Source organism: Salvelinus fontinalis, chromosome 7 (genome assembly GCF_029448725.1).
Source record: "Salvelinus fontinalis isolate EN_2023a chromosome 7, ASM2944872v1, whole genome shotgun sequence".
Classification (NCBI taxonomy): domain Eukaryota; kingdom Metazoa; phylum Chordata; class Actinopteri; order Salmoniformes; family Salmonidae; genus Salvelinus; species Salvelinus fontinalis.
The window spans coordinates 67,390,447-67,405,043 of record NC_074671.1 but is presented as its reverse complement, the minus strand read 5'-3'; the positions used below and the strand labels follow the sequence as shown (position 1 = coordinate 67,405,043).

At 43.1% G+C, this 14,597-nt stretch overlaps 1 protein-coding gene across 1 annotated transcript; it reads left to right on the top strand.

The window, feature by feature from the left end:
- The first annotated feature begins 4,556 nt into the window (after positions 1-4,556).
- LOC129858865 (protein-lysine methyltransferase METTL21C-like) lies at positions 4,557-9,421 on the top strand. Its single transcript, XM_055928100.1, has 4 exons — positions 4,557-4,996; positions 7,161-7,278; positions 8,870-9,115; positions 9,226-9,421. Exons 1-4 carry the CDS (start codon positions 4,676-4,678, stop codon positions 9,396-9,398), a joined length of 858 nt encoding a protein of 285 aa, XP_055784075.1. The 5' UTR covers positions 4,557-4,675; the 3' UTR covers positions 9,399-9,421.
- The last annotated feature ends 5,176 nt before the right edge of the window (positions 9,422-14,597 follow it).

Genomic DNA, 14,597 nt, shown 5'->3' with positions numbered 1-14,597 from the left:
CATACTGGTCTGGGGGTTGGTCACAGTACAACAATACCACAACAATATACTGGTCTGGGGGTTGGTCACAGTACAACAATACCACAACAACATACTGGTCTGGGGGTTGGTCACAGTACAACAATACCACAACAATATACTGGTCTGGGGGTTGGTCACAGTACAACAATACCACAACAACATACTGGTCTGGGGGTTGGTCACAGTACAACAATACCACAACAACATACTGGTCTGGGGGTTGGTCACAGTACAACAATACCACAACAATATGCTGGTCTGGGGGTTGGTCACAGTACAACAATACCACAACAATATACTGGTCTGGGGGTTGGTCACAGTACAACAATACCACAACAATATGCTGGTCTGGGGGTTGCCTCCAAGCTGCCATTTGAATCAGTTCACCCGGCAACCTCTGCCCTCTATGATAGGTTAAATCTAGAAATGGCTTGCTATTGGTTACCAAGTCAAAACAAGTATGAAAGGTCACAGTACAACAATACCACAACAGAATCAGACACCGACATCACTCCTTCTCTCTGTGGACCAGCCATCTCCTTTGGCCCTGTCCCCCTCATCAGACCCCCCAGACCCCTCATACCGAGCTATGTAGGGCAGAGGCAGGGGCATACCAAGGACCTCCGACAAAAAGGGTTTCAGCCTGGATTAGATTTGGTTTTAACGGTCATATCAGAAACCCGAGAGCTGGCATATCCAGGTCAAATACTCATACCCAGGCCAAACGCTGACGAAATCAAAACAGTTTTTAACGGAGGTCAGAGTTACAAATTCCCCCTGATGACCTGTCTTGGGGTCTGCCAGGGGTCTGACATATGAGATTGCACTGCAGAAAGCCATATTCTATTACCCCTGTCCTCTGGTGGGTCTATGAGAGCAGAGCAGCTAGCAGACAGCCCTGTTCTGTTACCCCTGTCCTCTGGTGGATCTATGAGAGAGAATAGAGCCAGAATAGAGATAGAATAGAGATAGAATAGAGCCAGAATATAGATAGAATAGAGCCAGAATAGAGCCAGAATAGAGCCAGAACAGAGCCCGAATAGAGATAGAATAGAGCCAGAATAGAGCCAGAATAGAGATAGAATAGAGCCAGAATAGAGCCAGAACAGAGCCAGAATAGAGATAGAATAGAGCCAGAATAGAGCCAGAATAGAGATAGAATAGAGCCAGAATAGAGTCAGAATAGAGATAGAATCGAGTCAGAATAGAGTCAGAATAGAGCCAGAATAGAGATAGAAGAGCCAGAATAGAGATAGAATAGAGACAGAATAGAGACAGAACAGAGCCAGAATAGAGATAGCAGAGCCAGAATAGAGATAGAATAGAGATAGAATAGAGATAGAATAGAGTCAGAATAGAGATAGAATAGAGCCAGAATAGACATAGAATAGAGCCAGAATAGAGGAAGAATAGATCCAGAATAGAGTCAGAATAGAGATAGAATAGAGCCAGAATAGACATAGAATAGAGCCAGAATAGAGATAGAATAGAGTCAGAATAGAGATAGAATAAAGCCAGAACAGAGATATAATAGAGATAGAATAGAGCCAGAATAGAGATAGAATAGAGCCAGAATAGAGTCAGAATAGAGATAGAATAGAGTCAGAATAGGGTCAGAATAGAGATAGAATAGAGCCAGAATAGGGATAGAATAGAGCCAGAATAGAGATAGAATAGAGTCAGAATAGAGATAGAACAGAGCCAGAATAGAGACAGAATAGAGATAGAATAGAGCCAGAATAGAGATAGAATAGAGCCAGAATAGAGGAAGAATAGATCCAGAATAGAGTCAGAATAGAGATAGAATAGAGCCAGAATAGACATAGAATAGAGCCAGAATAGACATAGAATAGAGCCAGAATAGAGATAGAATAGAGTCAGAATAGAGAAAGAATAGAGCCAGAATAGAGATAGCAGAGCCAGAATAGAGATAGAATAGAGATAGTATAGAGATAGAATAGAGCCAGAATAGGGATAGAATAGAGCCAGAATAGAGCCAGAATAGAGTCAGAATAGGGATAGAATAGAGCCAGAATAGAGATAGAATAGAGACAGAATAGAGATAGAATAGAGATAGAATAGAGATAGAACAGAGCCAGAATAGAGACAGAATAGAGATAGAATAGAGCCAGAATAGAGATAGAATAGAGCCAGAATAGAGGAAGAATAGATCCAGAATAGAGTCAGAATAGAGATAGAATAGAGCCAGAATAGACATAGAATAGAGCCAGAATAGAGATAGAATAGAGTCAGAATAGAGATAGAATAGAGCCAGAACAGAGATATAATAGAGATAGAATAGAGCCAGAATAGAGATAGAATAGAGCCAGAATAAAGTCAGAATAGAGATAGAATAGAGTCGGAATAGGGTCAGAATAGAGATAGAATAGAGCTAGAATAGAGCCAGAATAGAGCCAGAATAGAGATAGAATAGAGTCAGAATAGGGATAGAATAGAGCCAGAATAGAGCCAGAATAGAGATAGAATAGAGTCAGAATAGAGATAGAACAGAGCCAGAATAGAGACAGAATAGAGATAGAATAGAGCCAGAATAGAGATAGAATAGAGCCAGAATAGAGGAAGAATAGATCCAGAATAGAGTCAGAATAGAGATAGAATAGAGCCAGCAATAGACATAGAATAGAGCCAGAATAGAGATAGAATAGAGTCAGAATAGAGATAGAATAGACCCAGAATAGAGATAGCAGAGCCAGAATAGAGATAGAATAGAGATAGAATAGAGATAGAATAGAGCCAGAATAGGGATAGAATAGAGCCAGAGTAGAGCCAGAATAGATTCGGAATAGGGATAGAATAGAGCCAGAATAAAGATAGAATAGAGCCAGAATAGAGATAGAATAGAGATAGAATAGAGATAGAACAGAGCCAGAATAGAGGAAGAATAGATCCAGAATAGAGTCAGAATAGAGATAGAATAGAGCCAGAATAGACATAGAATAGAGCCAGAATAGAGATAGAATAGAGTCAGAATAGAGATAGAATAGAGCCAGAACAGAGATATAATAGAGATAGAATAGAGCCAGAATAGAGATAGAATAGAGCCAGAAAAGAGTCAGAATGGAGATAGAATAGAGTCAGAATAGGGTCAGAATAGAGATAGAATAGAGCTAGAATAGAGCCAGAATAGAGCCAGAATAGAGATAGAATAGAGTCAGAATAGTAATAGAATAGAGCCAGAATAGAGCCAGAATAGAGATAGAATAGAGTCAGAATAGAGATAGAATAGAGCCAGAATAGAGCCAGAATAGAGGAAGAATAGAGCCAGAATAGAGGAAGAATAGAGCCAGAATAGAGATAGAATAGCGCCAGAATAGAGATAGAATAGATCCAGAATAGAGCCAGAATAGAGCCAGAATAGAGCCAGAACAGAGCCAGAATAGAGCCAGAATAGAGCCAGAATAGATCCAGAATAGAGCCAGAATAGAGCTAGAATAGAGCCAGAAAAGAGCCAGAATAGAGATAGAACAGAGCCAGAATAGAGGAAGAATAGAGCCAGAATATAGATAGAATAGAGCCAGAATAGAGATAGAATAGAGCCAGAATAGATCCAGAATAGAGATAGAATAGAGCCAGAATAGATCCAGAATAGAGCCAGAATAGAGCCAGAAGAGAGATAGAATAGAGCCAGAATAGATCCAGAACAGAGCCAGAACAGAGCCAGAATAGAGATAGAATAGAGCCAGAATATAGATAGAATAGAGCCAGAATAGAGATAGAATAGAGCCAGAATAGATCCAGAATAGAGCCAGAACAGAGCCAGAATAGAGGAAGAATAGAGCCAGAATATAGATAGAATAGAGCCAGAATAGAGATAGAATAGAGCCAGAATAGAGCTAGAATAGAGCCAGAATAGAGCCAGAATAGAGCTAGAATAGAGCCAGAATAGAGCCAGAACAGAGCCAGAATAGAGCCAGAACAGAGATAGAACAGAGCCAGAATAGAGCCAGAATAGAGCCAGAATAGATCCAGAATAGAGCCAGAACAGAGATAGAATAGAGCCAGAATAGAGATAGAATGTTTTCATGCTGTATTTTTCTTGCTGTATTATTCATGCTGTATTTTTCTTGCTGTATTTTTCATGCTGTATTTTTCCATGCAGGAAGGAATATGAGGAGTATATGGACTGACATGTTATTTTGGGTGAGATGTTAGTTCCATTAGTTGCTTGACCGTACATTTAGTGTAACATAGTTTTCTGTGAGGCGGTCCATATGGAGGGATGATAGAGGCTAGAGGGGGTGGGTCTGGGTGTCATTACAGTACGTATGGGGATGAGAGATGCTAGAGGGGGGGGGGGTTCTGGGTGTCATTACAGTACGTATGGGGGGATAATAGAGGCTAGAGGGGGAGGGGGGGAGGGGATCTGGGTGTCATTACAGTACTTAGCTTTGACAGGCTGTGAGCAGCAAAAAATATGTTGCTACCAAACATGGTCCGGGGAGGGGTGAAGTTAGGGAGGGGGGAGAGAGAGATAAAAACTCAAGTGTTGGACGCTGTGTTTACAAAGTGTGGGAGAGGCTGAGCCTGAAGAGAGGGCTGACTGTACCATTAGTAGCCAACCTGTCAACACAACATCAGCTACGATACTATATATCAGTGCAGTTGAAGTAACTTTGTAATTTATCCGGTTTCTATGGATCCTTTATGCACACCTCACCAAGAGGAGAAGAAGACTGTGATCGTGAAGGAAGAGGAGGAGGAGGAAACTGTGATTGTGAAGGAAGAGGAGGAGGAGGAAGATGAAGATGAGAAAGATGATAGCGAGACAACAGTGATAGACGGTGAGGAGGAATCAGATGACAAAGCCAAGGAGACTGAACCCCAGCAGCAGAAGAAGCAGGCCTGGGCCCCCACTACCTACTCCACGTTTGGTAAAGAGGTGTTCTGCTACGTAGGAGAGGAGATCAGCATCTTGGAGGCCTTGGACTCTTACGGTGCTGTCATCTGGCCAGCGGTGAGTTAGTCTACTATTTAACATGACGCTCATAGATAACGATGATAGCAGTGACGACGATTAGGACGGAAGGAAGGAGGGAGATACCACAGGGGTCTGAAACTCCTGGTTTACAGACCACATCAGGCCTGCAAGTCACATTATTCTGGTTTGCAAACGTGCTGGAATTATTATTGTAATCCAGCCAGATTGAGAAAATCCAACAGTTGGAACCTTTAATCTCCCTCAGCCTGCATAAGAGTGACTGCCAGGGTATGAATATTCATTATTCAGACTTTAATCTCCCTCAGCCTGCATAAGAATGACTACCAGGGTATGAATATTCATTATTCAGACTTTAATCTCCCTCAGCTTGTATAAGAATGACTGCCAGGGTATGAATATTCATTATTCAGACTTTAATCTCCCTCAGCCTGCATTAGAATGACTGCCAGGGTATGAATATTCATTATTCAGACTTTAATCTCCCTCAGCCTGCATAAGAATAACTGCCAGGGTATGAATATTTATTATTCAGACTTTAATCTCCCTCAGCTTGCATAAGAATGACTGCCAGGGTATGAATATTCCTTATTCAGACTTTAATATCCCCCAGCCTGCATAAGAATGACTGCCAGGGTATGAATATTCATTATTCAGACTTTAATCTCCCTCAGCCTGCATAAGAATGACTGCCAGGGTATGAATATTCATTATTCAGACTTTAATCTCCCTCAGCCTGCATAAGAATGACTGCCAGGGTATGAATATTCATTATTCAGACTTTAATCTCCCTCAGCCTGCATAAGAATGACTGCCAGGGTATGAATATTCATTATTCAGACTTTAATCTCCCTCAGCCTGCATAAGAATGACTGCCAGGGTATGAATATTCATTATTCAGACGTCCTAATTCATTTGAACTGGAACCGCCGTCTCAGTAACGGGGGCAATAAGTCCAACTTATAATTAGTTTAGAAAAATGTATGTTATTTATGTTTGTGTATCATAAGATTAAATCAATCAATGTAATATGCAAAAACACAGGTATTGAAACCAACAATTCTAAAAATCAACCTACAATAGAGCATTCTGGGAAATATGATAAGTATGGATGTGGTATTCAGTGGTTTTGATTAAACATGAATTTGTAATTTTACTCAACGAGCTTGTTCAAATTCAGCTCACTTCGAGGATTTAACAAAGTAGCTCAAATTCTTTTCCTTTTGAAGTCCAATGAACTCACAGAATAACGCGGATTAAGTGTAAATGGAGGAGGATGATTGGTTAAATGTTTCACAGTGTGGATGGAGGAGGATGATTGGTTAAATGTTTCACAGTGTGGATGGAGGAGGAGGATGATTGGTTAAATGTTTCACAGTGTGGATGGAGGAGGATGATTGGTTAAATGTTTCACAGTGTGGATGGAGGAGGATGATTGGTTAAATGTTTCACAGTGTGGATGAGGAGGAGGATGATTGGTTAAATGTTTCACAGTGTGGATGGAGGAGGATGATGATTGGTTAAATGTTTCACAGTGTGGATGGAGGAGGATGATTGGTTAAATGTTTCACAGTGTGGATGGAGGAGGATGATGATTGGTTAAATGTTTCACAGTGTGGATGGAGGAGGATGATGATTGGTTAAATGTTTCACTGTGTGGATGGAAGAGGATGATTGGTTAAATGTTTCACAGTGTGGATGAGGAGGAGGATGATTGGTTAAATGTTTCACAGTGTGGATGGAGGAGGGTGATGATTGGTTAAATGTTTCACAGTGTGGATGGAGGAGGATGATTGGTTAAATGTTTCACAGTGTGGATGGAGGAGGATGATTGGTTAAATGTTTCACAGTGTGGATGGAGGAGGATGATGATTGGTTAAATGTTTCACAGTGTGGATGGAGGAGGATGATTGGTTAAATGTTTCACAGTGTGGATGGAGGAGGATGATTAATGTTTAACAACTATAATGATGGTTTCTATAGTAACTATGGTTGAAGTTCTAACAACTATAATGATGGTTTCTATAGTAACTATGGTTGAAGTTCTAACAACTATAATGATGGTTTCTATAGTAACTGTGGTAGAAGTTCTAACAACTACAAAGATGGTTTCTATAGTAACTATGGTTGAAGTTCTAACAACTGTAATGATGGTTTCTATAGTAACTATGGTTGCCTTCAGGCGTTGGCTCTGTGTCACTACCTAGAGACCAACGTTGAGCAGTTGAACCTGGTGGACAAGGCAGTGCTGGAGCTAGGAGCAGGCCCTGGCCTAGTGTCTATTGTAGCCACACTCCTAGGTGAGTCTGGGCATTACATTCACTCATATTGTACATCTGAGGAGATCGGAGAGGTGTAAGTAACATGGAAACATTTATACCTAGCCTATCAAGGTGGCTAGCCAGGTGGAGGAGGTCCTAGCAAGGTGGCTAGCCAGGTGGAGGAGGTCCTAGCAAGGTGGAGGAGGTCCTATCAAGGTGGAGGAGGTCCTATCGAAGTGGATAGCAAGGTGGAGGAGGTCCTATCAAGGTGGCTATCAAGATGGAGGAGGTCCTAGCAAGGTGGAGGAGGTCCTATCAAGGTGGAGGAGGTCCTATCAAGGTGGAGGAGGTCCTAGCCAGGTGGGGGAGGTCCTGTCAAGGTGGATAGCCAGGTGGAGGAGGTCCTATCAAGATGGAGGAGGTCCTATCAAGATGGAGGAGGTCCTATCAAGGTGGAGGAGGTCCTATCAAGGTGGAGGAGGTCCTATCAAGGTGGCTATCAAGGTGGAGGAGGTCCTATAGAGGTGGAGGAGGTCCTATCAAGGTGGAGGAGGTCCTATCAAGGTGGCTATCAAGGTGGAGGAGGTCCTATCAAGGTGGAGGAGGTCCTATCGAAGTGGATAGCAAGGTGGAGGAGGTCCTATCAAGATGGAGGAGGTCCTAGCAAGGTGGAGGAGGTCCTATCAAGGTGGAGGAGGTCCTATCAAGGTGGAGGAGGTCCTGTCAAGGTGGATAGCAAGGTGGAGGAGGTCCTATCAAGGTGGCTATCAAGATGGAGGAAGTCCTAGCAAGGTGGAGGAGGTCCTATCAAGGTGGAGGAGGTCCTATCAAGGTGGCTATCAAGATGGAGGAGGTCCTAGCAAGGTGGAGGAGGTCCTATCAAGATGGAGGAGGTCCTAGCAAGGTGGAGGAGGTCCTATCAAGGTGGAGGAGGTCCTATCAAGGTGGAGGAGGTCCTATCAAGGTGGAGGAGGTCCAATCAAGGTGGCTATCAAGGTGGAGGAGGTCCTGTCAAGGTGGATAGCAAGGTGGAGGAGGTCCTACCAAGGTGGATAGCTAGGTGGAGGAGGTCCTATCAAGGTGGAGGAGGTCCTATCAAGGTGGAGGAGGTCCTATCAAGGTGGCTATCAAGGTGGAGGAGGTCCTATAGAGGTGGAGGAGGTCCTATCAATGTGGAGGAGGTCCTATCAAGGTGGCTATCAAGGTGGAGGAGGTCCTATCAAGGTGGAGGAGGTACTATCAAGGTGGCTATCAAGGTGGAGGAGGTCCTATCAAGGTGGAGGAGGTCCTATCAAGGTGGAGGAGGTCCTATCGAAGTGGATAGCAAGGTGGAGGAGGTCCTATCAAGGTGGCTATCAAGGTGGAGGAGGTCCTATCAAGATGGAGGAGGTCCTAGCAAGGTGGAGGGGGTCCTATCAAGGTGGAGGAGGTCCTATCAAGGTGGAGGAGGTCTTATTAAAGTGGCTAGCAAGGTGAAGGAGGTCCTGGCATTCTATACCACTTACACCTATCCAACCTTTTCAGATCTGCATGGTGTCCTAGGCGCTAGACGACTAGAGGCTAGGGGTTGATTTGCTACTGGCCACCTGTGTGTCTGTTGTCTGATTAACAGAGTGCTTCCTGTCCCCAGGTGCCTGGGTCACAGCTACAGACCTACCAGAGATCATAGGTAACCTGAGAGCCAACCTGCTCCGTAACACAAGAGGGCGCTGTAGGTACACTCCCCAAGCTGCAGCTCTGTCCTGGGGTCCTGACGTGGAACGCAGCTACCCCAGATCCGTCTATCGCTATGACTACGTGCTGGCGGCTGACGTGGTGTATCACCACGACTACCTGGAAGAGCTGCTGTTCACCATGAGATACTTCTGCCGTCCAGGTTGATTGATTGGTTGGATGAATAGTTGATTTATTGAACAGTTTTAAAGTACAACAAATCCCAGAACGCAAGGCATGAAAGCCTTAAACAACTCATTTTATTTCCCTCAGGAACCACTCTGATCTGGGCCAACAAGGTCCGTTTTCCCACAGACCTGGTGTTCACTGAGGACTTCAAGAACACCTTCAACACCACCCTGCTGGCTGACATGGGAGAGGTTAAGATCTTCATGGCCACGTGTAGAGAGACAGAAGAAAACCTTCAACACCACCCTGCTGGCTGACATGGGAGAGGTTAAGATCTTCAAGGCCACGTGTAGAGAGACAGAAGAAAACCTTCAACACCACCCTGCTGGCTGACATGGGAGAGGTTAAGATCTTCAAGGCCACGTGCAGAGAGACAGAGGAACACCTTCAACACCACCCTGCTGGTTGAGATGGGAGAGGTTTATGCCCATGTGTAAAAGGTAGGGATTAGGGAAGACAAAGGAATAGTTAACATCCTGCAGACTATGCCAAATGTAACCAAGACTTCCTGTCTTTTCTTCTTCTTCTGAGAAATGCTTGAAGACAGAAGGCGGCCATCTTGGCTAATGGTAATGGACGTTGATGGACTACTGATGTTGATGTTTGATGTTCTACTTACTACTTACCTGCTATACGTAGTACTTTATTGTTTACTTAGTTGTTACATGTAGTTTCTATTGATACTATTATTAAAGTATGTACTTTTCTGTCTTGTTCCATTCTGTATTCAAATATAATTTGTTATGTATATATAAAGCCTCTAGTAAAAGTCTACACACTTCTTGCACAGTCACCGTTCGCTGCCCTAAACTTATCAAAACATGTATTACGTTGAATTTCTTTCCTGACAATCTACACAACCAACTCTACATCTTCAAAAGTAAAATAAAAAATATAGAAAATGTTACAAATTAAATCTGAAATGTCTCCCCCCCCCCCGCCCAGAGTTACTGCTTGGGGGAAGCACCTTCAGCAGCCATTACAGCTGTGAATCATTTTGAATAAAGATTCTACCAACTTTACACAACTCTTCGGGAAACAGACACTCAGTGGTCAGTTTATTAGGTACACCCATCTAGTACTGGGTCGGAACTCCCTTTGCCTCCAGAACAGCCTGAATTCTTCGGGGCATTGATTCTACAAGGTGTGTGGTTCAAAGGACAGAAATTGGACAGCTCTCCGGTAAATAACCATACATTGACATATTTTTTATTGTCGAACAAACGTTTGGGGGTATGAGCCCTTCTTCAGCGTGCGAGGCAATGGTAATCAATGTCACAACAACAAAACCTCACAGGTGAGCATTATTCTAAATTCCAAGTCAGTATTGGCCCAATCCAGAGATCCCAGCAGAGGAAGCTGTGTGGGGAAACATGACAATCAAATGAAGACACGTAGACACACACAATACAATTACATTATGATGTCATTACCTGTCATTGTGATGTCATTACTGGTCATTATGATGTCGTTACCTGTCATTATGATGTCATTACCGGTCATTATGATGTCATTACCGGTCATTATGATGTCATTACCTAAATGTTTGGTCTATTTAGAACGTACTAGAAAAAGACCATTCCTCATTGAGAACTGCTAGAGTGATCAAGCGATCTAACCAATATGTCTCTCCTTGGAGAAGTAATTTATCCCCATCTCCTCCACTAGGTGGCGCCTTCACCAATTCAACACCCATATAACGTAAGCTACTTAGTTCATGATTATGGCTGTTGAAAGGCCTGGCAACAGGTGATTTTTCATCATGGTTGTGAATGGAGCTCCTATGCTCACATATCTTTGTCTTAAGTTGACGTTTGGTCTCACAGTAACCACATAATAAAAGGTTACAGGAACACTACAGGAGATATCCAACACATCACATGTTATTCTACCTCAGACCTTTATCAAATCAAATCAAATGTATTTATAAAGCCCTTCTTACATCAGCTGATATCTCAAAGTGCTGTACAGAAACCCAGCCTAAAACCCCAAACAGCAAGCAATGCAGGTATAGAAGCACAGTGGCTAGGAAAAACTCCCTAGAAAGGCCAAAACCTAGGAAGAAACCTAGAGAGGAACCAGGCTCTGAGGGGTGGCCAGTCCTCTTCTGGCTGTGCCGGGTGGAGATTATAACAGAACATGGCCAAGATGTTCAAATGTTCATAGACGATCAGCAGGGTCAAATAATAATAATCACAGTGGTTGTCGAGGGTGCAACAGGTCAGCACCTCAGGAGTAAATGTCAGTTGGCTTTTCATAGCCGATCATTGAGAGTATCTCTACCGCTCCTGCTGTCTCTAGAGAGTTGAAAACAGCAGGTCTGGGACAGGTAGCACGTCCGGTGGACAGGTCAGGGTTCCATAACCACTGGCAGAACAGTTGAGTTGAAACTGGAGCAGCAGCACGGCCAGGTGGACTGGGGACAGCAAGGAGTTATCAGGCCAGGTAGTCCTGAGGCATGGTCCTAGGGCTCAGGTCCTCCGAGAAAAAGAAAGAAAGAAAGAGACAAAAAGAGAAAGAAAGAGACAAAAAGAGACAAAGAGAGAGAGAGAATTAGAGGGAGCATACATTAATTCACACAGGACACCGGATAAGACAGGATAAATACTCCAGATATAACAGACTGACCCTAGCCCCCCGACACATAAACTACTGCAGCATGAATACTGGAGGCTGAGACAGGAGGGGTCGGGAGACACTGTGGCCCCGTCCGACGATACCCCCGGACAGGGCCAAACAGGCAGGACATAACCCCACCCACTCACCGTAATGAGGATGGATAAGAGCGTTCCTCGTCATGGCATAACAGTGAATGCAGTTGTGACAAGGGAAATTGCCATCTGGTGTGATAGACATGAAATGCAATGCTTTTTTTCTTAGGCAAATCGGACCTTACTAAACAATCCCCCCTTGTTTAGGTGGGGGGGGGGGGGGGGTCGCTGTGTACATTTACATTTAAGTCATTTAGCAGACGCTCTTATCCAGAGCGACTTACAAATTGGACAAGTCAGTTAAGAACAAATTCTTATTTACAATGACGGCCTAGGAACAGTGGGTTAACTGCCTTGTTCAGGGGCAGAACGACAGATTTGTACCTTGTCAGCTCGGGGATTTGAACTTGCAACCTTTCAGTTACTTGCCCAACGCTCTAACCACTAGGCTACCCTGCCGTGCAATATGTAACAGTGTCTATTAATTAACCCCTTCCTTGATCAACCTTGAGACGGGACTGTAGGTGGACACCAAAGTTGCAGAGGGAGGAGAGGAATTCCGTTGACATGGTTGACACAACACATTCAGCTCAGTTTGTCTTACTCTCTTTTTAAGGCAATTGTCCAATAATTCTTCTTTATACCGTCTTGCTGTCACGCCCTGACTTTAGTTATATTTGCTTCCTTTATTATTTGGTTAGGTCAGGGTGTGACAAGGGGTGGTTTGTTTAGTTTTTATATTGTCTATGGGTTTTTTGTCTTGTCTAGGGTTTTTTGGTTATCTATGGGGATTTTTGTATTGTCTAGGGGTTTGTAGGTTTATGGTGGCCTGAATTGGTTCCCAATCAGAGACAGCTGTTTATCGTTGTCTCTGATTGGGGAGCCTATTTAGGTTGCCATTTTCCATGTTGGTTTGGTGGGTAGTTGTCCATGTTTAGTTGCCTGTGAGCACTACGTTGGTTTCACGTTTCGTTCGTTTCGTTCGTTTCGTTCGTTTCGTTCGTTTCGTTCGTTTCGTTCGTTTCGTTCGTTTCGTTCGTTTCGTTCGTTTCGTTCGTTTCGTTCGTTTCGTTCGTTTCGTTCGTTTCGTTCGTTTCGTTCGTTAGTTCGTTAGTTTGTTCGTTTGTTAAGTGTTCTTCGTTGAATTAAAAGATGTATTCCAATCGCGCTTTAAACGGCCACTTGACACTTGCGTTGAATCGTTCACATTCATCTTTGGCATGTACATCAAATCAGAGTTACAAAATGTGCCTAATGCCAATGAGTTTTCTACATGGTTAACTGTTTCTTAATGAGGGTGTTTGATAACTGCTGAACTGGAGGAAGTGATTTCTATTCATGTCTTTTCTGTACATCTCAGTGTGTAAGCCATTGCTATCTTTCTTAACCGAAACATCCAAAAAAGGAAACATGTTCTTTATCGGATACTAACGTAAATTTAATTCTTAACCGAAACATCCAAAAAGGAAAGATGTTCTTTATCGGATACTAACGTAAATGTAATTCTTAACCGAAACATCCAAACTAACGTAAATTTAATGGACGGAATCCTGCAATTCAAGACCATTACCTGACCAAATCAACAAAATGTCATCGATATATCTCAAATGCTTTGATAAACTTAGAATAGGGATTATTATCGGATACAAAGTCCAACTGAACTTTCCCCATAAATACATTTGCATAATTAAACACAACTGGCAAATCCCATGGCAATTCCTTGAACTGATAATAACAGTCTTCAAACTTAAAATAATTCTTAGTCAATATTTAATTAGTCAAGCTCAACAGGAAGTCAGTGGGGGGGGATCCAGTTCTGTTATTTGATTCAAATATTGTTTCACGACATGTGAATCCTCTTGATGAGGAATATTCATACCAAGGCCAAAGACATCCATAATACACAACAAGTCATTCAAGTCCACTGAACAAGTCTCTAATTTCTTCAAAAAAGTCTGTAGCGTGCTTGAGGTAAGAGGGTAACATATGCACCAGATCCCTAATGTGATACTCCACATATTCAATCAATCAATCAATCAATTTTATTTTATATAGCCCTTCGTACATCAGATAATATCTCGAAGTGCTGTACAGAAACCCAGCCTAAAACCCCAAACAGCTAGAATGCAGGTGTAGAAGCACGGTGGCTAGGAAAAACTCCCTAGAAAGGCCAAAACCTAGGAAGAAACCTAGAGAGGAACCAGGCTATGAGGGGTGGCCAGTCCTCTTCTGGCTGTGCCGGGTGGAGATTATAACAGAACTATGCCAAGATGTTCAAAAATGTTCATAAGTGACAAGCATGGTCAAATAATAATCATGAATAATTTTCAGTTGGCTTTTCATAGCTGATCATTAAGAGTTGAAAAACAACAGGTCTGGGACAGGTGGCGGTTCTAATAACCGCAGGCAGAACAGCTGAAACTGGAATAGCAGCAAGGCCAGGCGGACTGGGGACAGCAAGGAGTCACCACGGGCGGCAGTCCCGACGCATGGTCCTAGGGCCCAGGTCCTCCGAGAGAAAGAAAGAGAGAAGGAGAAAATTAGAGAGAGCCAAGATTTTCAAAATGTTCATAAATGACAAGCATGGTCAAATAATAATCAGGAATAAATCTCAGTTGGCTTTTCATAGCCGATCATTAAGAGTTGAAAACAGCAGGTCTGGGACAGGTAGGGGTTTCGTAACCGCAGGCAGAAACAGTTGAAACTGGAATAGCAGCAAGGCCGGGCGGACTGGGGACAGCAAGG